General features: G+C 44.2%; 1 protein-coding gene across 1 annotated transcript in view; it reads right to left on the bottom strand.

The window, feature by feature from the left end:
• Positions 1–47: 47 nt before the first annotated feature.
• LOC147006712 (uncharacterized) overlaps positions 48–25815 on the bottom strand; it is a 50639-nt gene continuing 24871 nt past the window's right edge. Inside the window, exons 4-9 of the mRNA XM_085868003.1 lie at positions 12381–13565; positions 10954–11064; positions 8290–8770; positions 5220–5419; positions 4837–4974; positions 48–1052 (exon numbers count right to left, since the gene is read on the bottom strand). Of these exons, the coding sequence (XP_085724129.1) occupies positions 112–1052; positions 4837–4974; positions 5220–5419; positions 8290–8770; positions 10954–11064; positions 12381–13565 (3056 nt within the window). The 3' untranslated portion in view covers positions 48–111. The remainder of the gene's footprint in view (positions 1053–4836; positions 4975–5219; positions 5420–8289; positions 8771–10953; positions 11065–12380; positions 13566–25815) is intronic.

Consider the following 25815-nt stretch of genomic DNA (forward strand, 5'->3'; position numbering starts at 1 on the left):
ATGTATCTTTTTGTATATTTTTTATTTCTCTTCTTTGCAATCGATGGTGTTGGATTCCTTGTTATTTCCATCCTAAGTGTGGCATCATATACTCGCACCTGTTCCTGGAAATTATTTGCTTTGATGTATTCTTTGATGTCTCGATGCAGATGATGGATTATTAAACGCTTTGTGACACACAGAACAATTGTAGGGTTTCTCTCCTGTGTGTATTATTTGATGCCTCGATAAAGTTGATGGATGAATGAAGGCTTTGTTACACACAGAACAGTTGAAGGGTTTTTCTCTGGTGTGTATTCTTGAATGTTTATGAAAGTTAGACGAATGATTGAACGCTTTGTTACACACAGAACAATGGAAGGGTTTCTCTCCGGTGTGTGTTCTTTGATGTTTATGAAAGTTAGATGAATGATTGAACGCTTTGTGACACACAGAACAATTGTAGGGTTTCTCTCCGGTGTGTATTCTTTGATGTGCCGATGCAGTTGATGTTTGAGCAAAAGTCTTGTTACATACGGAACAATTGTAGGGTTTCTCTCCGGTGTGCAATACCTGGTGCTCATGTTCGTGTGATGACCGATTAAACGCTTTGTTGCAAACAAAGCACTTGTGGGGTTTCTTCCCCGAATGTGTTTTTTGATGACGATATAAATTTGAAGAACAGAAAGCCTTCCTGCATTGTGAACACTTGAAGGATTTCTCACCGGGGTTCAACGTTTGATGTGTCAACAGACATGAAGAAGAAGCAAATCCCTTCTGACACACAGTGCACCTGTATAACGTCTCACCTGTGCATATTTCAACAAATCCTTTCAAACACGATGAGGAGGTGAAGTCTTTGTTTGTAACAGCAAAATTGTTTGCCTTCTCACTTCTTTGGCTCTCCTGTTGCAAGACATTGATACACCTGTCACAGTTGTTGTTGTTTGTAGACACACCCCTAAACTTGTCAATATTCTGACAAAAAGTCTCTGTCAGTTGATGATCAAAAGAAACTTCTCTGTCCAATGACGAGGAACAGTTCACACTTGAAGACGTTTCAAATTTTTGGTCTGCAGATTAAGAATGGAGCGAAAACATCAATAAATCACTTTTATAACAGGAAGAGCACTCGTGGAGCACATCGTCTCACCTTGCAAGTTCATTCTGAACAAAATTACCATTATTAACGAAACACCCCACTATTATGGCCCACGACTACCATGGCCCACATGCTCGTATCATCCATGCACCCCATTATATCACATTCTTTCTTGGAATGGGTTATGAACGTCAAAAATGTAATTCTTCACTCACTTCTGATCATTGATAAGAAAAATGAAGTTTCACATTTTTCAGAGAAGGATTAAAGTCAACCAATCATGGCTGGAATAAGACTTCACTGATGACATCATCATTATCACCCCCATGAGGAATTGATAACATATGCAAAGTTTAAATTTTTTTCGTTGAGTGGTTTCGGAGAATATTATACAAAAATTTTCCCTTTAAATCAATATGGCTGCCATACCATGTGACACATGCCGACAATGTGAATAATAATAAAAACATTCTCCATCGGGAGTTCCTTCTATGTTTAAAATTTTGCATCAATCAGATAAACGGACAGAGAAAAACATTTTTTAAGTGAAAATATGAAGACGTGGACACGAAGACAGACAGACACACATAACACATTGGACAACGACAACAGTTCAGGAAAGGAAAGAGAAAACCAAAACTAAATAAGATAATTCAAAAAAATAAAAAACAAACATAAAATTGGAGACAAAGACCTCGAGTGCTTGGGTGTAGAAAACAAACTCAATCTGGAAATGATAGTGGAAAGATAAAAATAAATAAATAATAATAACACCACCGTCTGAGGAAGCAAACAAAACCACATGTTTGAGAGAAACCCGAAGAGATTCTTCCACGAATTAGGGAAACAAAAGCAGAATGTGTCAACTCCCCCTGAAAAAGAAAAGATGGGGAAACATTCTGGGAAGGAATTCTTGGAGATCGAAAGGAACACAACAAGGAAGCAGAATGGATCGTGGACTTGGAAATGAAGAAGCACCATGTCGGAAGAGGAAATGTCCCCAGTTATTATTGATGAAGAAATAAATAATTAAAAACAGCTTCAAAAAATGCCACCAAACTTTAAAATCCAGGCCCAGACGGAATTCCAAACTTCTGGCTGAAACAACTTGCTGCTCTCCACAATCACAACACCAGGACAATTCAAACAACTGATCCAAGAGGAAAAGGAAGTGCACGAGTGGTTTGGAGAAGGAAACACATTTCCCATCAAAAAAACTCTGAAGAAACCCAACTTCCTCACAAATACTGGCCAATAATATGTCCACGAACAAGATATAAGCTTCTCATTGGAATTATGACAGATATAATGTTCCATCACTGAACCCAACAAGGAGGTTTCGAGGTAGAACAAAAGGGCCACCACCCACAACTGAACAAGGCCGTCCTTGAAAATTTCAAAATGTGAAGAACCAAATTGTCCACCACCTGGATGGACTTTAAGGAAGCTTTTGACAGTGTTCCACATTCATGGATGATAAAATGCGTGTAAATATACAAAAGCAATTCCCAAGTATCCCAAAATCAAATCCCAAAAACAAATCCCAAAATCAATCCCAAAACGGAGGAGGCAAAGGAGAGAAAGGCTGTCTCCTGAACTGCTCAATTTAATGTGGTGCAAGAAAAGCACGTTCTCTGAATTTCATGTGACAAAATTAATTTTAAAACTTCCTCAAACAGTGAAGGAGTAGAGGAATCTGGAGTCCACGGTATGCTGAGAGTGGGATACTTGAGCAACCACGTTCCCTGACGACAAAGAACCTCTCTCATCGACTGGTCGGTCGACTCGTCAAATATACTTCCCTGCTGTTGTCTTGGAGATGACTTCAAAGCAGGCATCTCCTTGCTGGCCTTATCGAAAAGGCAGCCTGTCCGTTCCTCCACTCTCTCCTCATATGCTTCCCGTCACGCATTGTCCTTCATAGCTTGGAGAATCCCAATTCAATCTCCCTCTGAGACAGCTTGATCTGTGGACTCCGGCTGTTCTCCATGTTGGGGTGTTACAAAGCTTTCACTCTCTGAGGATTTGCGACACAATTGGCCTCTCGGATTCATCCGATGTGCAACCACTGGACAAAATCTTTAGAACATGATCACAGCCATCCTTTCACCCATGTATAACCTGCTGTGGTATATTTTACAAACTGGTTACCTGAGATAAGTTGTCAATTTAAGAGTCGTGAGTTAACGACTCTGATCCACACAATTTAATTTTTGTCACTGATCTCCACAAAATACCCCATCAGGCCAAATTAAAAATTTGTTTTTGGAAATTTTTACAAAAAAAACTGAAATGTCTTGCCACATTAAGTATTCAACCCCTTTGCTGTGACATTCCAAATTGAGCTCAGGGCATCCAATTTCCTTAGATTATCTTTAAGATGTCTCCACAACTTTCTCCCTCGTATCTCTCCCTGGATAATCCCTCCTCCGGAATCACAGACCTGAGCCTCGTCCTGGTGGAGGAGTTGCTCTCTTCATCAAGGACTCTATTCCTCTCTCCATGCACAGACCTCACTCCCCCACTCCCCCCGGAATACCTCTGACCATGGCTTCCCCTCCACTCCCACCTCATGTATACATGCGTGTTGTTCCGTCCACCAAAAGAGTGATGACTCCATTTACACCTCACTCTTCCCGAAACATGGACCAACTTAAATCCTCTCATCCCAACTCTCTCATCCTCATATGTGGTGACTTCAACTGCCATCATGCCAGTTGGTTGGGTGTGGGTACCTCCGTCACCTGCCGTGATACATCAGAAAAAGACTTCTGCGACTCATTGGGACTGACTCAATCGGTCAACTTCCCAACCGGGATCTCAACCAATGGGCCTCCATCTCTTCTGAATCTGATTTCGACAAATTTCCCTGAAAATATCTGTTGTTCTTCCACCCCTGCAATCGGTTTATCTGACCACATGTTTGTCAATGTTCTCTGGTTCTCTAATGACAGACAGACATCTGGCTCCACTTCCTCGCCTGTTGCAGTCAACATGTTTCCCTAAATGGAGTTCTCTCATCCCCTCTTCCTGTCCAGGCTGGAGTTCCTCAAGGGAGCGGTGTGGAATGTTGTTAAACGTGTCCTTTATGATCCATAAATGAAGAACACACTCTGTGCAGAAGGAGCATTAGTGCTGCTACAGCGGTCTCCTGGGTTATTGGACACAATCCTGGACAGGTGACCACTCTGACACAGGATACTCAAACGGCTCAATCATCCCAGCAACCTGGTATCACTTTGCCAACCTCAGAATGATGACAAACTGAGTCAACCCCACCTGGTATTCATTCAACAGGTAAGTGGGATTTGAACTCAGGACCCAAGTAAACCAAGCCCACCACCCAAACCATTAAACCAACACCAGGTATACTTTTATATTTTACCAAAACAGATAAACAGAGTCGGTACAAACGCACCTATCCCGTGACAATGGTTTCATAAAAGTTCTTACAGCCGGTCAAAGGTCGAGGTCACAGCTTCAGGTCAAAATTTCGTGAAAAATGATTTTTGGATCAAACTTTGACCTTGAGCTTGTGACTTCCATCCATCGAGTAGAATTAATTAGTTTCCTGGTAAACTCTCACCAACTCTGTTTTACAAACAGCCGACAAGTTTCGTGGTAACTAAGTTCACCCTTCACATCTTTAAATATAATATTGAACTTAATTTGCCCTCAAATAAGATTTTTACATGACGAGCTCTAAAATCCCAACCTGGTGATGCACAGAGAAGGTGTTGCATCATTGAGCATACCTTCCTCTGAAATCAAAGGGAAGTCTCTTGTTTTCTCATCCAGTGATTCCTCGAGGACGTTAAAGATGCAACTGCAGTTCTCAAGAACAGGCCATTGTGTGCCGGTGCAGAGGTCCATCACCACAAGTAAATCTTCATCTGATTTGTTGTAAACGAGATTAAAGAGGAATCGAATGATGAATGAAGTGATGAGGTATAAAATGATGTGATACATGTACAAGAGGGAGGGTAACATGTCATGGATGGGATTTCCATTCACAATTCAATTCCGGCTCCGCTCCAGACATCGTGACATTCACTAAATCAATGAGTTCCTGTGTTAGTACACAGCACGGATCAGCACGGGAAACACAAGTTCTCGGTACGGAGTGAACGTCACGTACCGGGTCTGAACCCCTTGTCCTCAGGTGAACCGTCCATGGACCCGCGGTCTTCAGGAGAACCTCCCGGACTGACCACGTATCCTCCATCGGAGCCGCTCGTGGATCCCGGGGTGTTCGTTCTCAGATCTCGGGTCATGGTGGACCGCACGTCGTGTCGGGTGAAGGACGGTACGCTGTGGTAACCGAGTGAAGACCGCGAGCTGTTTTGGGGAAAAAGCGAACCGCGAGATCGCGGTGTCTGATTGGTTCCCGTCACATCACGTGTCCATGATTTAAAATGAATACAAAGATTGAACGTTTCGTTTTAACCGATTATTTGTGTTTCAGATTGTGTTGTGAAAGTGTAAAATCGAGTCCGAGTTCGTCGATGATTATTCTCTCGATACGAACCAACGTTCTTTATTTTCTGTTTTTGTATTTATCGACAATCTTCCCTCCATAACGGAGTTATATATGGGAATGTGGGAAACTCCTATCATTCTTCATTTCATAAATATTCCTTATCCCTTTAAAACTAAGCTGACCTCCAGATGGCTGCTGCAACAAAGCTGCGAGTGATTCTTCCCTGAACCCTCAACATGTCAGCTATGGCGTCAGCATGCTTGGAGGGTAAACAGACCTCGTCTCACTGAAAACTACATAAGAATTCAAAGTTTCTATGAACTGCAGAGTCAGGAAAAGAGTGTGTTGCTTGTGTTGCCCCAATTCTGCATATTCAAAATTTGTATTTATTACCTTCGCATTCTGCGAAAGGTTATGTTTTGGTCGCTGTGTATTTATTCATTTGTGAATATGTGTGTTTGTTTGTTATTCGCATAACTCAGAAAGTATTAAACCGAATTGCATGAAATTTGGTGGGATGATTCGTGAGTATCCAAGGACGATTTGATTAGATTTTGGGAGCGATCGTGTCAAAGGTCAAGGTCATGAAAAGGTCAAAAACAAACTTTTGAGCATAACTTCCTACATAATACAGCTACCGACATGCAACCACCGCCATATTGTTCCATGACGAAATACCTTTCGGGTAAGTGGTGTCAGATTTGACGTGACGTCATCAGAAGTGCGTCAAAATGACGTCACAAGATGACGTAAATTTTCAATTTTCGACCTCATCAGTTTTTATCATACCGTTTTGTAGGACTTACCTTAAGGACGTCACACACCAAATTTGACGTCGTTCGGACTGACCGTTATGACGTCATTGACGTTTGAACATAACGTTTTTCAATTGAGGCAAAAATGTCCTGATATTTTATATTCAAATATCTATGTAATTTGTAAAGGAAATTGTCCCAAATCCAGGCATTATGATCAGTACCAAAATATCTGCTTATTTATGAACAGGTTTTGCAAATTAACTCTGTGGTCAAGGTCAAGGTCACACTCAAGGTCAAAATATACTTGTAGGCATAGCTTCAGATCTAATAGAGCAATTGACATGAGACCAACGTTAAAATGTTCCGTGAAATAAGAGCTTTCAGGATGGTAGTCCGCGATTGGTCCTGACGTCATTGGAAGTGCGTCAAAATGACGTCACCAGATTACGTCATTTTTAAACTTTCGATTTTTTTTTTTCAGTGTTTATCATTCCATTTTGGTGGACTGCCCTCAATGACGTCTAACACCAAATTTGACATCCATCGGACTGATGGTTGTGACGTCATTGACGTTTTTAAATGACTTTTTCAAATGTGCCTGGAAAAAGTAGCGGTGACGAAGGTATGCGCTCTACCGAGTGCCCGTTCTAGTTTCTCCTGTTTTATTTGACTCAAATGTACAGGAGGAATTGAGAATTTCTTCGACACACGCTTCGAACAAGATCACCCGTTACATACAGAAATACTGTAAATTGCACAGACAAGTCCCCAAAAACCAACAATAACTTTACCAATCATTGGTTTCTAATTTTTTTGAGCCACTCGTGGGAGACCTTAAACACAGGAAAGACCCGAACATAACAGAAGAAAAACAACATCGTGGAAGGAGGGGGGAGGCAAGGACACAACTACAACAGGATAGAGGTACAATGGAGGGTCACTTGGATTAAGAATGGGCATGGGGAAGAATGAGATCATCGGGAGATGAGTGGACAAAGGGGTGAACAAGCTGGATGCAAGCTCAAAAACAGCAAGAGGGGGAAAGGAAAACTGGAGATGGCATAATAAATAGATGTTGAGAAATAAGGGGGGTAAGGAAGAGGTCGGTTGGTGGAGGGCTATTATTTTGTAGAGGAATGGAAGGCTCAGAGAGGGGAGAAAAGATCATGAGAATGAACTGGGGGGGGGGAGGTGTTGGTGAATAGCCATCTTGAATACGGAAGAGTCAGGCTGAACAGTCTGAGGAAGTTGGTTCCACAGGCTGGAGAAAGGAGTAACAAAAGCGTGGAAGTGAACAAAGAAAATGAATTTTGGGAGTTTCTGTAGTGTCCGAGGTGCAGCGAGACACGGGACTGAGAGTGTTGCAGTAACTCTGCTTTATTGCGTGCTCGGATGTACACCACTAAGAGCCTCGAGCGGCCGAGTAACGATATATGGAACCCAACCACGTGACTATTATCATAAGCACTCCACGCCCCTACAGCACTCCATGCCCATACAGCACACTCCTTCCCTTCCAAAATTATAATTATAAAATGACAATTATAAACGACAAAATGACACGAATCAAAAATCATTGAAACTATGACACCAAACGACACAAAGATCAACTAGTGACAAAATGACATTAATCATGCCAAATCCTCCAAGTACTGTGGTCGTCTCCTGATCCACCCTGGGCGGCCAGCGCCGCCAGACGGCCCAGGCTCAGACGGCCCCTGGCTCGGTCGAGGTGACACCCTCGACGGACTTGCCCCCCCAACTGCAACATCAAGCGCCCCCACCCCGGCCGACAAGCTGGCTTGTCTCCCTCGGGTAGGACTGAATCAGGTAAACACCCCGAGTTTGCGCGAACTGTTTGGCTGTAAACTGTAAACTGTTTCGCATCTGTAAACTGTAAACACCCCGAGTTTGGCATCGACCCCCCAGGTCGCAGCAAACCCAGCCTGAACCGCAACGCCCGTCCACACCGACGAATGGCAGGGTCACCGGTGGCTGAACGTACAACATATCCACACGGGATTGAAAACACATCAATCACCGTCTGCGCAGATGCAAACTTCCCTTTACGTGAAACACGATCCAACATTTTAACCAATGATTCCGCCTGCCCGTTCATGGCAGGATGATTCGGTGCGGACTGCAGATGTCGAAAACCGTTTTGATGCATAAAATCATTAAACACATCTGCGAGGAACTGCGGATCGTTATCAGAAACCAGAATCTCGGGTATTCCTTTATTCACAAAGATCGTCCGCAGCTCCTCTACCGCCATGCCCGCCGATGTACTCTGCATAACCACAACCGCCGGGCATTTAGAGAACGCATCGATCACAATCAACAACATTCTGCCTTTAACAGGGCCAGCAAAATCCACATGGACTCCCTGCCAGGCCCTGCCCGCGATCGGCCACAGTCCTGATGCATCCGCGGCGACAGGCCGCTGCGAGGCTGCGATAGTAAAACATAAAACGATAATAAAATAATGAAACAGGCTGCGCGCAAGACTCTCGGGGTAAACAATGCCGAGGTGACTCGCATGCAGCTCCTCGTCTGAACGTCGAGGAGGACAACGTCGTCTGAACCTCGGGGGAATCACCGTTCTCATTCCCCACATAATGCACCGTGGAACTAACGACCGCTCTGATGCGCGAGACGCGAAGGGCATTTCAGCTGGTGTCGAAGGTAGATCGCTCCAATTCCCCGTAGGAATCGCCTGCACGACACGGGCGAGTACTGGATCATGAGCCGATTCCACCGCGACCTGCTTGGCCGTGACCGGCCCGCCCTGGACCTGGCTCAGTGCAAACACATCAACCCGATCGGCTGATTCAGACGAAGCTGGACCCTCCACGCAAGGCAAGCGCGAGGGACCGTCGCAGTGATCATGCTTCCCGGTGCATCGGAACTGGATATCGTAGCTGCAGGCAGTAAGGAAGGAATCAGAGGAAGGAACGGACACCGCCGCAGTATTCGCGCGGCCGTTGCCACCACCCCTCTCCCTCCTTCAATGCGGCCGCTGCCACCGGCGTTCCGCGATCGGGTTGCAAGGGAGGCACCTGAAACAGCTTTGCCTGCATGTCCTTGAGGTTTTCAAGGTCGTTGCAAAACAAATCCTGATTCTTCTGAAGCACCTTTTCCAACCGATCTTCTAATCGGCTTGGAACGGTTCGTACAAGGTGAATGGCTAGCGCTGTCCAGTCTAGCCTGATGCGGGTCAGCCAGTCCCGGCCAAGAAGAGCCGGCCCCCTCCCCGCACCACATGTCACGGAAGCGCGGCGACCTGGCCTTGGTGGACTACAGACACGTCTGCCATCCCGACTGGCGTTATCTTCTCGCTGGTGTACGTGTACAAAGTAAGTTTTAACCTGATAAGCCGCAGGCCGTCGAGCCTACGCGCGGTCTGTTTGCCTATGATCGATACAGCCGCTCCAGTATCAATCTGAAACATGATCAGCGTCTTGTTCACTTCGATTTCCACCGTCATCGGTCGTGTCGCCGCAGGACCAATTGAAAACAGGCTCATCATCGGCTGCATGTCCTGCTCCGGGCCACCGGGATCGCTATGCCCAGGCTGCAGGTCGCGCTCCAGGTCGCTGGGGTCGTCCCGCACCTCGCCATCCATGACCTTAATGGCGGCCAACGCCACTCGACACACACGCTTCAGATGTCCCACCTTGTGACAATGTCATCACACGGTGTTTTATACGGGCACACCCGCCGCAGGTGTTGACCTCCACACCCCCAACACCCCTGTGTGTTCACCTCGCCGCCGGTGCTGCGACGTCTGGCCCCGGCCCGCACCAAAGGTCGTGCGTGCGGCCTGGGGTGCTCGGGACATCACGCGGACCCCGGGATCACCTGTCATGCTCCAGCCCGGATCACCCGTCATGCTCTGGCTGGCGATGGCTCGGACATCTCCGAGAGTCTGCTCGACAGCTGTAGCAGCGACTGCCGAGTTGAATGTAATGTCTTCACCCCTCAGCCGTAGAATCGCCGAAACCATTTTTGCATCTTGTAAACCGGAAATAAAGCGATCTCTGAGTCTTGCGGGACGCTCCCCCGGCTTGAACCTGCAGGCCAAGGAATGAATGCTTCACTCGCGCTACGAAATCCGCGACGCGCTCCTCCGTACCTTTCGCGAGGTGATCGAACTGGTATCGAGCTAGCTGTAATGACTTCTCCGGCGCTATGTGTGCTTTCATCTTCTGCCAAATGTCCTGAAACGACAGCGTGTCCTCACTGGGCTTGTCCGGCGCCACCAAATCACTCAGTAATCGAGAATGTTGTGTCGATAGCGAGGCGAGCAAGATCGACTTTTGCTTGCTCTCGTCGGCCACATCATTCGCGTGGAAATAGCACCCCAATTGTTCCGAAAACAATTCGAAGTCGTCCCCGACGAAAACGGGCACCTGCCCGTGCGCCGTGACTGGATTATCAACCATCCTCGTAGCCAACTGTAGTGTCCGAGGTGCAGCGAGACCCGGGACTGAGAGTGTCGTAGTAACTCTGCTTTATTGCGTGCTCGGATGTACACTACTAAGAGCCTTGAGCGGGCGAGTTACGATATATGGAACCCAACCACGTGACTTATCATAAGCACTCCACGCCCCAAGGGCACTCCACGCCCATACAGCACAGCTTCAACAGAAGTTGGTTATTGGAAGACCGTGAGAGCCCTTTGGAGCAAAATTCCGGAACGGGGATGCAGAGCAAAGCAGAGGGCTGCAAGACCAGAAAGGAGCCTTGAGAAGACAAAATGCCTATGAGTGTGAGAGTAACAGACCCACAGATTCAGCTTCATTGGGGGAGATTCCAATGATTGTGACAGACTTGGTTTCCATGGCATCAAGAAGTGCAATGCAAGGCAAAGGTGCCAACATTTAATGACACTTCTACTTTTCACATTATGACGTCATTGTGTAAAATCATTCATAAAATTACATTGAAAACGTTATGACAGAGAAGTTCATTAGATGCGGAACATCTCATCGTGCTGGGAAAGAAAATCAAAGAACAAACAATCAAATCAAGCTGAGAAGTACAAACACCAAAACAAGCACCAAAAATTGGAAATCCCATGGAAAATCCTGAACACTATTTCCACGACGACGACAAATACTACTACATCTACTCCGACCACAACGAGTCTGCATGCCCAGCGAAGGGGTGCAGTGATACACTTTTGTGGATTGATCATTTTACAAGTGGTTCCCTTGGGACAGGGGGATCGTGAGGTTTGGGCAGACATTTTGAATTCTTTGTCCGTGGTGCCAAAGATTGTTCACAAAATCCCAAAGACCCACATTCTATTCATTCCCGATTGGAATGGAGTGAAATTCCCGAATTTCCACGCAAAACGTTTTTATGAAGTCAACAAACAATAAAACATCAAACAGAAATCTCCATCTGAATTTGGATCAACAATTATGCCGTGCAGTGATGATGTAATCGTGACACAGGCGATCCCTCAAGACATTTCGTTTCGATGTTTTGTTATTCCTTTATCAGGATTTCAAACCCGTCCAGATCCTTGTTCTGCTCTTTTCTCTTCTCATAAATTGCTATGGTTAATTATTTCTTCTTGTTTTTATATTGTCACAGAATCTGATTTTTTTTATCTTGAATTAATTTTCTGAAATTTGTAGAATTTGTTTTTTCACTTGGAAGTTGTGGGTTCCGATGTGTAAATAAAGGTGTATAGTAAAAACTCTGATTTAATGATATTTAATTCCAGGTTTATAAGGCATCAAAAGGTGAAAAATTTTAAAGAGTGTAGACTTTCTTTTGACACTGTACTCTGACTCGTTCTCCATCCCAGTTAACATGACGTCTTTCAAGCCACTGCAAAGTGCCGTCTTTGTCTCTCCCCAACTCTTTCCAGATCTTTTTACAATCTTCCTGCTCTTTTGTCGTTCTCCGAGTTGTCAGTGTATCTTTGTTGATGTGTCTTTTTGTATTTTTCATTTCTCTTCTTTGCAATCGACGGTGCTGGATTTGCTGTTATTTCCATCCCATGTGTGGCATCATATACTCGCACCTGTTCCTGGAAATTATTTGCTTTGATGTCTCGATACAGATGATGGATCATTAAACGCTTTGTTACACACAAAACAATTGAAGGGTTTCTCTCCGTTGTGTATTCTTTTATGTGCTGATGCAGTTGATGGATCAGGAAACGCTTTTTTACACACAGGACAATTGTAAAGTTTCTCTCCGATGTGTATTGTTTGATGCCTCTGTAAGTTCCATGCGTTATTAAACGCTTTGTTGCACAAAGGACACTTGTAGGGTTTCTCTCCGGTGTGTATTCTTCGATGTGCTGATGCAGTTGCTGAACGAGAAAAGACTTTGTTACATAGAGAACACTTGTAAGGTTTCTCTCCAGTGTGTATTCTTTGATGTGTATGGAAGTTCGATGCTTGATTAAATGCTTTTTTACACATAGAACACTTGTAAGGTTTCTCTCCGGTGTGTATTCTTTGATGCCTCTGTAATTTCCATGCATGATTGAACGCTTTGTTACACACAGGACACTTGCAGGGTTTCTCTCCGGTGTGTATTCTTTGATGTGCTGACGCAGTTGCTGAACGAGAAAAGACTTTATTACACAGAGAACAATTGTAGGGTTTCTCTCCGGTGTGCATTCTTTGATGTATCAATGCAGTTGATGGATGATCAAAGGCCTTGTCGCACACAGAACAATTGTACGGTTTCTTCCTGTTGTGCAATATCTGATGCTCACGTAAGTTTGCTGAATGATTAAATGCTTTGTTGCAAATTGAACACTTGTGGCGTTTCCCCCCTGAATGTGTTTTTTGATGACGATATAAACTTGATGAAGAACAAAAGGCCTTCCTGCATTGTGAAAACTTGTAGGATTTCTCACTCTTGTGCAACCTTTGATGTGTCAACAGATATGAAGAAGAAGCAAATCCCTTATGACACACAGTGCACCTGAGTGACGTCTCACCTGTGCATATTTTTACACATCCTTTTAAACAGGATGACGATGTAAAGTCTTTTTTTGTAACAGAAAACTTGTTTGGCTTCTCATTTCTTTGGCTTTCCTGTTGCAAGACATTGATGCACCTTTCGCAGTTGTTGTTGTTGTTGTTGTTTGTAGACACACCCCGAAACTTGTCACCATCCTGACACAAAGTCTTTGCCAGGTGATGATCGAAAGACACTTCTTTGTCCAATGACGAGGAACAGTTCACACGTGAAGATGTTTCAAATTTTTGGTCTGCAGATTAAGAATGGAGCAAAAACATCAATAAATAACTTTTACAACTTGAACAGCACTCGGATTGCACATAGTCTCACATTGCACGTTAATTCTGAACAAAATTACCATTATTAACTGAACACCCCATTATTTGGCCCACTACTATCAGAGCCCATATACCCATATCATCCATGCACCCAATGACATCACACTATTTCTCAGAATGGGTTATGAACGTCATAAATGTAATTATTCACTCACGTCTGGATGACTTAAAGGTCATCGCACCGTATGACTAAAAATTGACAGAACAGCTATGACAAGTAAAACGGTTTTCTGAGGACATTCAAATGGAATTTGGACGAGATAAGTGTGCCAGACACACATTTGTGCAAGGTCATCAACAAAAACAGACAACAAAAAAATTGACCTTGAAACAACAACAAAAAAATCCAGAAGTTCACTGACGGAACAAGATCATATTGGCAGAATCTTCTTCACCATTCTGCTGTCTTTTCCACATCCCACGTCTTCTCATGCTATATATTGATATACAGCTCGGTTCTTGGAAGTATTTTGAAGGAGATTTGTGTTTTGCAGTGTTCAAGTTTATCATTCAATTTAAATGGAGGTTTAAGAAGGTTTAAAGTTGTATAAATAAATTAATTCTGGGTTTTCCCGCCATTTTACCCAGTCTCTTACATCACCCAAACACATTACATGAATTATTCAAACCTGTTGTTACGGACATATGAATTGCGTGATTTCACCAGAAGGTTTCGGACCAATATAACATTTAATTGTGCTGTGGGTGAAAGTTATTTGTACTGGGGTGAAGGAATTGTTTTGTACTTTGATTAAAGAATTGTTTTGTACTTTGATTAAAGAATTGTTTTATACTTCGATTAAAGAATTGTTTTGTACTTTGATTAAATAATTATTTTGTACTTTGAATAAAGAATTGTTTTGTAATTTGATTTAAGAATTGTTTTGTACTTTGATTAAAGAATTGTTTTGTACTTTAATTAAAGAATTGTTTTGTACTTTGATTAAAGAATTGTTTTGTACTTTAATTAAAGAATTGTTTTATACTTCGATTAAAGAATTGTTTTGTACTTTGATTAAATAATTATTTTGTACTTTGAATAAAGAATTGTTTTGTAATTTGATTTAAGAATTGTTTTGTACTTTGATTAAAGAATTGTTTTGTACTTTAATTAAAGAATTGTTTTGTACTTTGATTAAAGAATTGTTTTGTACTTTAATTAAAGAATTGTTTTATACTTCGATTAAAGAATTGTTTTGTACTTTGATTAAATAATTATTTTGTACTTTGAATAAAGAATTGTTTTGTAATTTGATTTAAGAATTGTTTTGTACTTTGATTAAAGAATTGTTTTGTACTTTAATTGAAGAATTGTTTTGTACTTTGATTAAAGAATTGTTTTGTACTTTTATTAAAGAATTGTTTTCGCTGTTGAAAGTCTGGTTGGGTCACAATAACACCAAACAAGGCTGAACTGGCCAGAGCAATGACCACAACACGAAGAGACACCGCCAACATTGCCAAAGCGGGCTCAGCAATGGCAACAAAACGGGGAAAGAGACAATGACAGCAGAGACAAGTACCGGCCAATAACATGTCTACAAACAACACACACAAACTTCGAACAGAAATCATGACAGAAATGATGTTCCATCACCGAACCCAACAAGGAGGTTTAGAGGTATAACAAAAGGGCCACCACCCACGACTGAACAAGGCGGAACTTGAAAATTTCAAAATGCAAAGAACCAAATTGTCCACCACCTGGATGGACTATAAGGAAGCTTTAATACAAAATCAATATCAAAATCAAAAAAATCAAAAGAATATACAAAATCAATCCCTAAGTAATCAAACTGATTGAGAAAGCAATGGAACTCTGGAATACCACGTTGATAGTACAGCACTCAGAAAGAAATATCGAAATACCAGATGTGAAGATATGGCATGGGATCTTCCAGGGAGGCAGTCTTTCCCCCCTCTTGTTTTGTCTTTCTCTGGACCCACTGAGTAACCTCATCAACAAACATGGACATGGATACACCCTAACAACCATTAGAAGAACATCCAAAGAACACGATACATAGATGATTTAAAGCTCTTACTGACCCAGCTGGGAAAGGTCTGGTTGGGTCCCAATAACACCAGCCAAGGAATGAACTGGTCAGAGCAGATTATAAATCTTTCCTTCGCCTTTTCATTGCGGGCTGACTTTCCGACCTCCAAACCAAGGAGCCATGTGTGATCCATCGAGCACCCAAAGGGCTGCAGTCTTGACGCCATTCTGTCTCGAGGATGATCTCACCCCCTCTGAAACCCCTATCAACCTTTAATTCATAAATATTCCTTATCCCTTCAAAACTAAGCTGACCTCCAGATCGCTGCTGCAACAAAGTTGCGAGTGATTCTTCCCTGAACCCTCAACATGTCAGCTATGGCGTCAGCATGTTTTGAGGGTAAACAGACCTCGTCTGACTGAAAACTACATCAGAATTCAGTTTCTATGCACTGCAGAGTCGCGGAAAGAGTGTATTGCTTGTGTTGCCCCGATTCTCCATATCGATGTCCAAATTTGTTTTTACTCTTTTATTTTAAATGACTCAAATGTACAGGATGAATCGAGAATTTCTTCGACACACGCTTGGAACAAGATCACCCGTTGGATACAGAAATACTGTACATTGTACAGAGAAGTCCCCAACCCCCCCCCCCACCCCAAAGTTTTCCAAAAACACAACTTTTCCAATAATTGAATTTTTTTTTTTGAGCCACTCGTGGGAGACCTTGAACACAGAAAAGACCCGACAATAACAGAAGAAAAAGAACATCGTCGAAGGGGGGGGGTGGGAAGAGGCGAGGACACAACTACAACAGGATGGAGGTACAATGGAGGGTCACTTGGATTAAGAATGGGCATGGGGAAGAATGAGATCAAAGGGACATGGGTGGACAAAGAGGTTAACAAGCTGAATGCAAACTCAAACACAAGAGGGGGAAAGGAAAACTGGAGATGGCAGAAGAAAAGGATGGTGAGGAATGAGGGGGAAAAGTACATTAATCTGGAAAGGAAGAGTTCGGTTTGTTAAGGGCTTGTATTTTGGAGAGTGCTTGGGGAGGAAAGGAAGGCTTGGAGAGGGCAGAAAAGATCATGAGAAAGGATTGTTGGGTGGGGTGGGGTGCATAGCCATCTTGAAGATGGAAGAGTCAGATTGAAGTCTGAGGAAGTTGGTTCCACAGACTGGAGAAAGGAGTAACAAATGAGTGGAGGAGAGCAAAGAACCTGGATTTTCGGAGTTTCAACAGAAGTGGGTTACTGGAAGACCGAGAAAGCCCTTTGGAGCAAAATTCGGGGATGGGGGTACAGAACAAAGCAGAGGGGTACAGGACAAGAAATGAACCTGGAGAAGACAGAGAAACCACCGGTGTGAGAGTAAGAGAACCACAGACTCAGCTTCATCGCTGGAGATTCCAATGAATGTGACGGACTTGGTTTCTCTGGCATCAAGAAGTGCAAGGTGAGGCAGGGTACCAAAATGTAATGAATCACTTCTACTTTTCACATTATGGTGTCATTGTTTGCATCAAATCATTTATAAAATTACATTCACAACGTATGACAGAGAAGTACATTAGATGCAGAACATCTCATCGTGCTGGGAAAGAAAATCGAAGAACAATCAAATCAATATGACCAAGCAAGCACCAAAAATTGGGAATCCCATGGAAAATCCTCAATACTGTGACGTCCACGGGACTTGAACAGTCCCGCTAACGTAGAATGAGCCGAAACGATGGAGGCGGTTTATTTTTTATAACTCAAAGATGGCGGTTTTAATCGCTCTACCGCAAACGGGACGAGGAAGGTGGCACGAGTCGCTTTTCACTGAGTTAATAATGTTTATTTCTCTAACCAGAAATAATAAGACTCGGCAAGAGGAGGGATCCGGGCGATTCGACATGATGGTGGTGTGGGTTCGGGCGTGGGGAAAACACAAACAATTCCAATGGATATACAAATCTCAAACCCTCTAAGGCGCCAGGTACACACACACACACACACACACACACACACACACACACACACACACACACACACACACACACACACACACACACACACAACGGAGCTGGTCCTGGTGGTCAGGCTGGCCCGTGGTGTGGACACAACAGTCCCTGGATTGGCGCCGGACGAGCTGGCGTTGCGCTCGTCGGGGGCAGGAGACTCCGTGGTGCTGTCGACCTCCTGGTGTCGGCGCAAGTCCGCTCACAGCCGCCAGGGAGCCAGTTCTGGCGCCAAGTTGCGAGCAGGAGAGGGAGGCAGGTCCGCCCGCCGTTCGACCCCGTACTCCGAGCCAGCAGAACCCCAGAGCCAACCGAGGTGAGGCACGAGGCACAGCGAGGCCACGAGACACGATCAATCTAGGAACGAACCAGCGCAACAATAGAGCACGCTCTGACCCAACAGCCTCCACCAAAACGGTTTTTCTTTATCGATCTTCTTCTTCCACCCCTTTTCCCAGAACAGAACCTTTTTATCCTCGAGTCCTCGTCACTTCCAATCGAGCCGTTTTATTGGCCCTCCGCCGTCGCCTTCCGCCAATCGCGATCACGGGGCGGAGCCATCCGCAGCACTGTCCTGTGACGTCACGGCAAGCCTCCAGGGAATACTAAAAGGGGTTTCCGCAGACACACTTACCCTAACCTGTCTCCCTATCTAATTACATGACAATTATCATTTCCCCCTTGAAGAAATGGACATTTAGTAGACAACTTATCACCACTGAATTGCTACTTATTACATCGAGATCCTGGTTCAACTCGAACAGCATGGCATACCTAATTAAACATCCTAATTACCCTTTGAATGCATACCCCCCCCTTCAGACGTAACAATACGATAACGACAACTACTACATCGACTACTACTACTTGTCTGCATGCCCAGATGCCCCTTTTTGGATAGATCCTTTTACATGTCGTTCCCTTGGGACAGGGGGATCGTGTGGTTAGGGCAGACATTGTGTTAGTTATTTTGCCCGTGCTGCAGAAGATCGCTTGCAAAATCCCGAAGACCCATACAATAATCATTCCCGATTTGAATGAAGTGAAATTCCCGAATTCCCACACAAACTCTTTTTATGAAGTCAACAAGACAGTAAAACATCAAACAGAAATCTCCATCTGATTTTGGATCAACAATCATGCTGTGCTGTTATTATTTAATTATTTAATTATTTTTTGTTGAATAATAACATTATTAAATAATAATGATTATTTAATTTATAATAAAATAATATGATAATGTTCGTTATAATTACATAATTTATGATTGTATAGCATGATGGTAGCTGTAATTATGACGTCATAATGAAACAGGCAATCCCTCGAGGCATTTCCTTTCGATGTTTTGTTTTTCCATTTTGAGGATTTCAATCACGTACAGATCCTTGTTCTGCTCTTTTCTCTTCTCATCATTTGCTTTGGATAATTATCCCCCGCCAACCAACGAAGATGGCGGGGGATATAGAAACGGGTTCCGTCCGTCCGACACATTTCGTTTCCGGAGCTTAACTACAAATCCCCTCAAGATATATTTCTGAAATTTGGTACACATATCAAGTAAGTGGTGAACTGGTGCGTTTTGATATTTTCTAATTGATAGGTCACATGGTTTGGCAGCCATGCTGGATTCAAGAAAATATTAAATAATCTTTTCTCTGGAATCACATAACCTAACGAAGCGAAAATTTGCAACTATCATCTTTCATCATGTCTGCATACATAGTAAAAATTATGACGTCACAAGTCACATAGTTTGGCGGCCATCTTGGATAGAAAAACACACCTCAAAAACACACTTGTGGAGTGCTTGAGATATTGTTGTCACATGGACACCAGTGATCAGTCCTTGCCATGAAGGGCTGAAGCTCTTTCAAAGTTGCCATTGGCATCTTGGTGGCCTCTGATCAATCTCCTTGCTTGGTCATCCAGTTTGGAGGGACGGCCTGATCTCGGCAGGGTCTTGGTGGTACCATACGCTTTTCATTTCTTAATCATCACTGTCTTGACTGCACGTGCTCCAAGGGATATTCAAGGCCTTTGAAATAATTTTATACCCATCCCCTGATCTGTGCCTTTCCAAAACGTTATCCCAGAGGTATTTTGAAAGCTCCTTGGTCCTCATGATTGAGCATTTGCTGTGAAATGCACGACCCAAGTGTGGAAACCCAGAGGATCGGCTGATTTTATTCTGAGAGTTAAAACAGGTGGAGGTCAATGAACCTGGTGTGTAATTTTTAAGGTGATTGGTTCCACCTGAACTCGTTTACAATTGCCATTATAAGGGTGGTGGACACTTATCCCACCAAGATATTCTAGTTTTGTGTTTTTAATTCATTTTCTGAAAATTGTATAATTTATTTTTCACTTGGAAGTTGTGGGTTACGGTGGGTCAATAAAGGTGTAAAAAGTCTGATTTAATGACCATTAATTGGAGGTTATAAGGCATAAAAGGATGAAAATTTTGAAATGGGTGTAGACTTTCTCCAGACAATGCACTCCGACTCGTTCTCCATCCCAGTTAACATGACGTCTTCCAAGCCACTGCAAAGTGCCTTCTTTGTCTCTCCCCAACTCTTTCAAGATCTTTTTGCAATCTTACTGCTCTTTTGTCGTTCTCCCAGTTGTCGTTGTATATTTGTTGATGTATCTTTTTGTTCTTTTCATTTCTCTTCTTTGCAATCAATGGCGCTGGATTTGCTGTTATTTCCATCCCATGTGTAGCATCTTCCACTCGCACCTGTTACTGGAAATTCATTACTTTGATGTATTGTTTGATGTCGCGATGCAGATGATGAACAAGTAAACGCCTTCTTGCACACAGAACACTTGAAAGGTTTCTCTCCAGTGTGTATTCTTTGATGTGTCGATGCAGATGATGAACAAGTAAAGGCCTTCTTGCACACAGAACACTTGTAAGGTTTCTCTCCGGTGTGTATTCTTTGATGTGCCGATAGAGTTGATGGATTAATGAATGCCTTGTTGCACACAGAACACTTGTGGGGTTTCTCTCCGGTGTGTATTATTTGATGTCGAGATGCAGATGATGAATGAGTAAAGGTCTTGTTGCACAAATAACACTTGTAAGGTTTCTTTCCGGAGTGTATTCTTTGATGTGTTGAGACAGACGATGAACAGGAAAATGTCTTGTGACACGCAGAACATTTGTAAGGTTTCTCTCCCGTGTGTATTCTTTGATGAGTATGTAAGTTCGACACTTGATTAAACGCTTTGTTACACACAGAACACTTGTAAGGTTTCTCTCCGGTGTGTATTCTTTGATGTGCTGACATAGTTGATGGATTAATGAAGGCCTTGTTGCACACAGAACACTTGCAGGGTTTCTCTCCGGTGTGTATTTTTTGATGTGCTGATAGAGTTGATGGGTTAATAAAGGTCTTGTTACACGCAGAACATTTGTAAGGTTTCTCTCCCGTGTGCAGTCTTTGATGAGTATATAAGTTCGAGACTTGATTAAACGCTTTGTTACACACAGAACACTTGTAAGGTTTCTCTCCGGTGTGTATTCTTTGATGTGCTGATAGAGTTGATGGTTTAATAAAGGCCTTGTGACACACAGAACACTTGTAAGGTTTCTCTCCGGTGTGTATTCTTTTTTGTCTCGAGACAGTTGATGAACGAGAAAAGGTCTTGTGACACACAGAACACTTGTAAAGTTTCTCTCCGGTGTGTATTATTTGATGAGTATATAAGTTCGATGATTGATTAAACGCTTTGTTACTCACAGAACAATTGTAACGTTTCTCTCCGATGTGCATTATTTGATGTGCCGATACAGTCGATGAACGAGCAAAGGCCTTGGTACACACAGAACTATTGTAGGGTTTCTTCCTGGTGTGCAATACCTGGTGCTCATGTAAGTGTGATGACTGATTAAATGCTTTGTTGCAAACAGAACACTTGTGGTGTTTCTCACTGGTGTGAAACGTTTGATGTGTCAACAGACATGGAGAAGAAGAAAATCTCTTCTGACACACAGTGCACCTGTATGACGTCTCACCTGTGCATATTTCAACACATCCTGTTAAACATGATGAGGAAGTGAAGTTTTTGTTCGTAACAGCAAAATTGTTTGGCTTCTCACTTCTTTGACTCTCCTGTTGCAAGACATTGATCCACCTGTCGCAGTTGTTATTGTTTGCAGACACACCCCTAAACTTGTCAACATCCTTATAAAAAGTCTCTGTCAATTGATGATCGACAGAAACTTCTCTGTCCACCGATGAGGAACAGTTGACACTTGAAGACGTTTCAAATTTTTTCTCTGCAAATTGAGAATGGAGCAAAAACATCAATAAATCACATTTACAACTTGAAGAGTTCTCGGAGAGCACATAGTCTCACCTTGCACGTTCGTTCTGAACAAAATTACCATTATTGACTGAATCCCTCACTATTATGGCCAACTACTATCATGGCCCACATGCTTGAATCATCCATGCACCCCATGAGATCACATTGTTTCTTGGAATAGGTTATGAACGTCAAAAATTTAAATATTCACTCACGTCTGGTCATAGATCAGATAAAGGAAGTTTCAGATTTTTCAGAGAAGGACTTCAATTCAACCAATCAAGGCTGGAAGAAGACTTCACTGATGACGTCATCATTATCACCCTACATACCCCGTGGGAAGTTGATAACACATGCAAAGTTTCAATTATTTTCGTTGAATGGTTTCAGAAAAAAAAAATTATATTCAAATTTTCCCTTTACTTGAACATGTCTGCCATACCATGTTACATTGTTACGGATTTGGAAGCCTCTTGAACACAGACAGTCAGCAGTCCCATAGTTCAGTTATTTCAATTAGTATATGTGGATAGTTAGAACCCTCCCCTCTGTTTAATGGGTTGATAAGTGTCCGTGCGCTGCGGGTTTCTTTCCAGCTAGATGTTTTTCTACATATTCAAATCTTCCTCCCAAACCACAAACTCTTCGTTCTCGCACCATCGCCCACGTACAATGTGTCACGTTACAGGGGTGAGGTTCCCTCCACCCACCGTGAGCTCGTCCAATCGACCCCGGCCGGCACAACAGCCGACTCGAGATCCCCCCGCCCAGCTACAAAGGTGGATGGGGAATAGGATGCTCCCCTGGTTGTTCCGTCTGGGTTCTCAGACACGCACGGGGGAGGGTGGTCGTTGCCCCCTCCCACCGGACCTCCTCCAATCATGGAGGGCCAACATTTTTCCCCACCGAATCAATCAGGAGGCTCCTTCCCCGCAAGGTGGAATGTTCCTCTTGCCAATGAGGGGAGGCCACTGCTCGCCCGACAACCCCTCGTCCAATGCGGAGGTTCATCGCCTCAGAGCGGATCCCACCACCCCGCACGGGAGGAGGGATTAAAAAGATCGCGAGCTGTCTCCATGGTCCTCGCTTCATTGGTGGAGTGTCTGGTTTGAGGGTTCTTTTGGTGGCCTTCCTTTTGGTGGTGCCATGGTCCTGTGCTTGGTGGTTCGCTCGACGCAGCTGGTCTCATCCTGGTTCGCTCGACACGGCTCATCTCATCCTGGTTCACTCGACGCGGCTGGTCTCGTCCTTGTTCGCTCATCTCGGCCAAACCGCACGAGGCGGCCAGGTACCCGGCCAGACTCTGACCCTCAGCTCGCCTTCCCTCCCGAGCTGAAGGACCGAATAAAGACCCTCGAGGTCCATTTCTTTTTGGGTGTGTGTGTCTGTCTGTGGCCAGTCTGTTAAGTAGAATTGTTAAGTGCTTTTGCTCAGTGTACAATGCCTGCATTTTTATTTGTGATCACTCTGCTCTGTGTCTCCCTTCCCGATAATTGTAAATAAACCCTGTGTTAAATTTTCCAGTTCGTTGCCTGTCATTTCTTCCATTGGCTGAGCATGGTTCGGGCTTGAGTAGTGAGGCAGTTTGTGCCGAAAGTTGTCATTGGGACCGGCGCGGCTCTGGTAATTCCCGTTCGGTTACACCGGGGCGACGACAAGGCCCCAGGTATCGTCTGACAGAAGGGATGATCGAGCGAGTCGCAGACCGCCGCCCTGGCGGTGCGAGAAAAAAAAAGAGGGCCTCGCTCCAAGTACATGGCCCCGGCCAGGATGTGGCAAGCATCCTCACTCGGGCAAAGGAACACTTCCCACTTTGTGGGAAGGGTTTAGCGATAGACAGACCGGCCTCATGGGGACCGTGGAACAAGTTACTGGGAATTTAGGATCGATTTTGAAATGGATTTGGGAGACACGGACCGACATGGAATGTGTAGTGGGGATGTAGATTACCTACGTCGAGTTAAAAGGAACGTGCATTCGGATAAGGGATAACGGGGAGCACGAGTTAGTTAGGGGAATGTAGTGAGCAGAATGGCAGTGTTGAGTGATGTGAGTGAATTGGAAAAGTGAAAAATGTACAATGAGTGAACGTGGGTCAGCGGGCCGGAGTGTGTGAGTGGAGCGAATGTGCAATGCATGGTGCGAACGAATGATGAGAAGGAGGAGTGATTCCCACCCAAGGGACCCCGGGGTTAATGTAATGTGAGTTAGTGGGTGAGTCAAATTTACCAAAAGGAGGTCGTTCTGTTGTTGGTGGTGTACGAAGGCTCTAAACCTTTTTGAAGGGTGCAGGAGTCCATTTACCGGCTGGAAGCGTGGCTGTGGAAAGGTGAGTATTGAGTGGAGGGCACCCCAGGCACGGACTAGTCGGCCAGAGTAGGCCATGGGTCCAAGGGACCAGGATAATGTACTGGGCATGTGGTGGCAGGTCGGAAACGGGACCCGGAGCACCGAGATGGCATGTGGACATATACGGGGAGTAACCGGGAAGGGCACTCCCCGCGTTCATAGGGAGCAGGAAGGCTCGGAGACAGCCGCAGGGCCCGGGCGTGCCGTAGTTTGAGTTTGGCAGACAGAAGTCCCTGTCACTTGAGCCACGCTGCCCAGCCATGAAATTGTGCATCGGCACGAGAGAAAATTTGAGGTCCAGGCCCAAATTTATAAGGAACACCAACACAGTCGATGGGAATCATGGTTGCCAGAACCGATAGTTTGAAGAGACAGGTGTGTTGAAAAGCTCCAGGAATAGTTTAAAGTTTAATAAATGCAAGGATAGATAGGAAATGTACCCCTTCACACCGTCCATCTCTCTGGAGGCCACAGGACTCACTTTGGGAAGATTGCTGAACTCTGTGGAGGTTGTTCTGAGGCTTCCTTGGGCCTCGAGGCAGGACACTAGTCTCTCCCTTATTCCCCTCCAAAAAGGATCTTCGGGGTTGGGAGTGGACGGACAGGATAGGTGAGCAGGACAAAGACAGCAAGGGGGTTCGGGACAAGCAATTATAAAGAAAAATATTTTTAAAACATATAGTAATAAAATAAAAATAATAAAAATGGGGAAGTCTAAATTTTGTTGTGGCAAACAAAGGGAGTGGGAATGGACAGAGACAGGCAAAGGCGATAGGTTGGGGGGAGACAGTCGGGTAGGTCCGAGCCCCTTTTCAGAGTGGACGACACCATCGCACACCCTCCAGAGCCTCACGCACCAGACCAGAGGCCGGCCAGCTTCATATGCCGGCCTGTTGTGCTGTATTTCCTGGTCCGCATTTGCCTTGCCTCACTTGCCTGCCTTTTCCTTGACCCCATGTCTGCTGACCCTTGTTTGCATTGCCGCTGTGTCACCATCTCAACCATGTGCACCAGGACCATCCATACCCAGTGTTTTGCAAGGACTGCCCTGGACTGCCCACTGCCCGCAACAGGGACTGCGTTGTGCAGCCAGTGCATTGTTGTTTTTTCTGCATCCATCCATTTTCCTGTGCCAGAGACTTCCTTCAAGCCACAAATTGTTGACTTTGCTGTGCTTTCCTTCCACAGATAAAAGGTCCTGGGCCATGGTTCGTGTAAATAGATGTCAGAAATGTAAATAAATTGTAACCCACCTGTGTGTCTGTCTTGCGCTAGCAATTTATTCAAGTTGTCCGAGTGAGTCAGATAGTTTAGTTTCGCAGCGCACGAGGTAATTTATTTTTGGGACACGTATAAAAATGTCGCACTCAGGGATCTGTAGGTAAGACGTACTAGGGGGAAAACCTACACCTGCATGGCGCACGAAAATTCACGACTCAGGACGAGTCTGTAAAAAGGGGGTGGGGGGTAGTGTTACAGATTTGGAAGCCTTGTGCACAC

This window comes from Eptatretus burgeri, unplaced genomic scaffold (assembly GCF_056783735.1).
Source record: "Eptatretus burgeri isolate ZD-2024b unplaced genomic scaffold, Ebu_testis_v1 Ebu_testis_scaffold_3155, whole genome shotgun sequence".
NCBI lineage: Eukaryota > Metazoa > Chordata > Myxini > Myxiniformes > Myxinidae > Eptatretus > Eptatretus burgeri.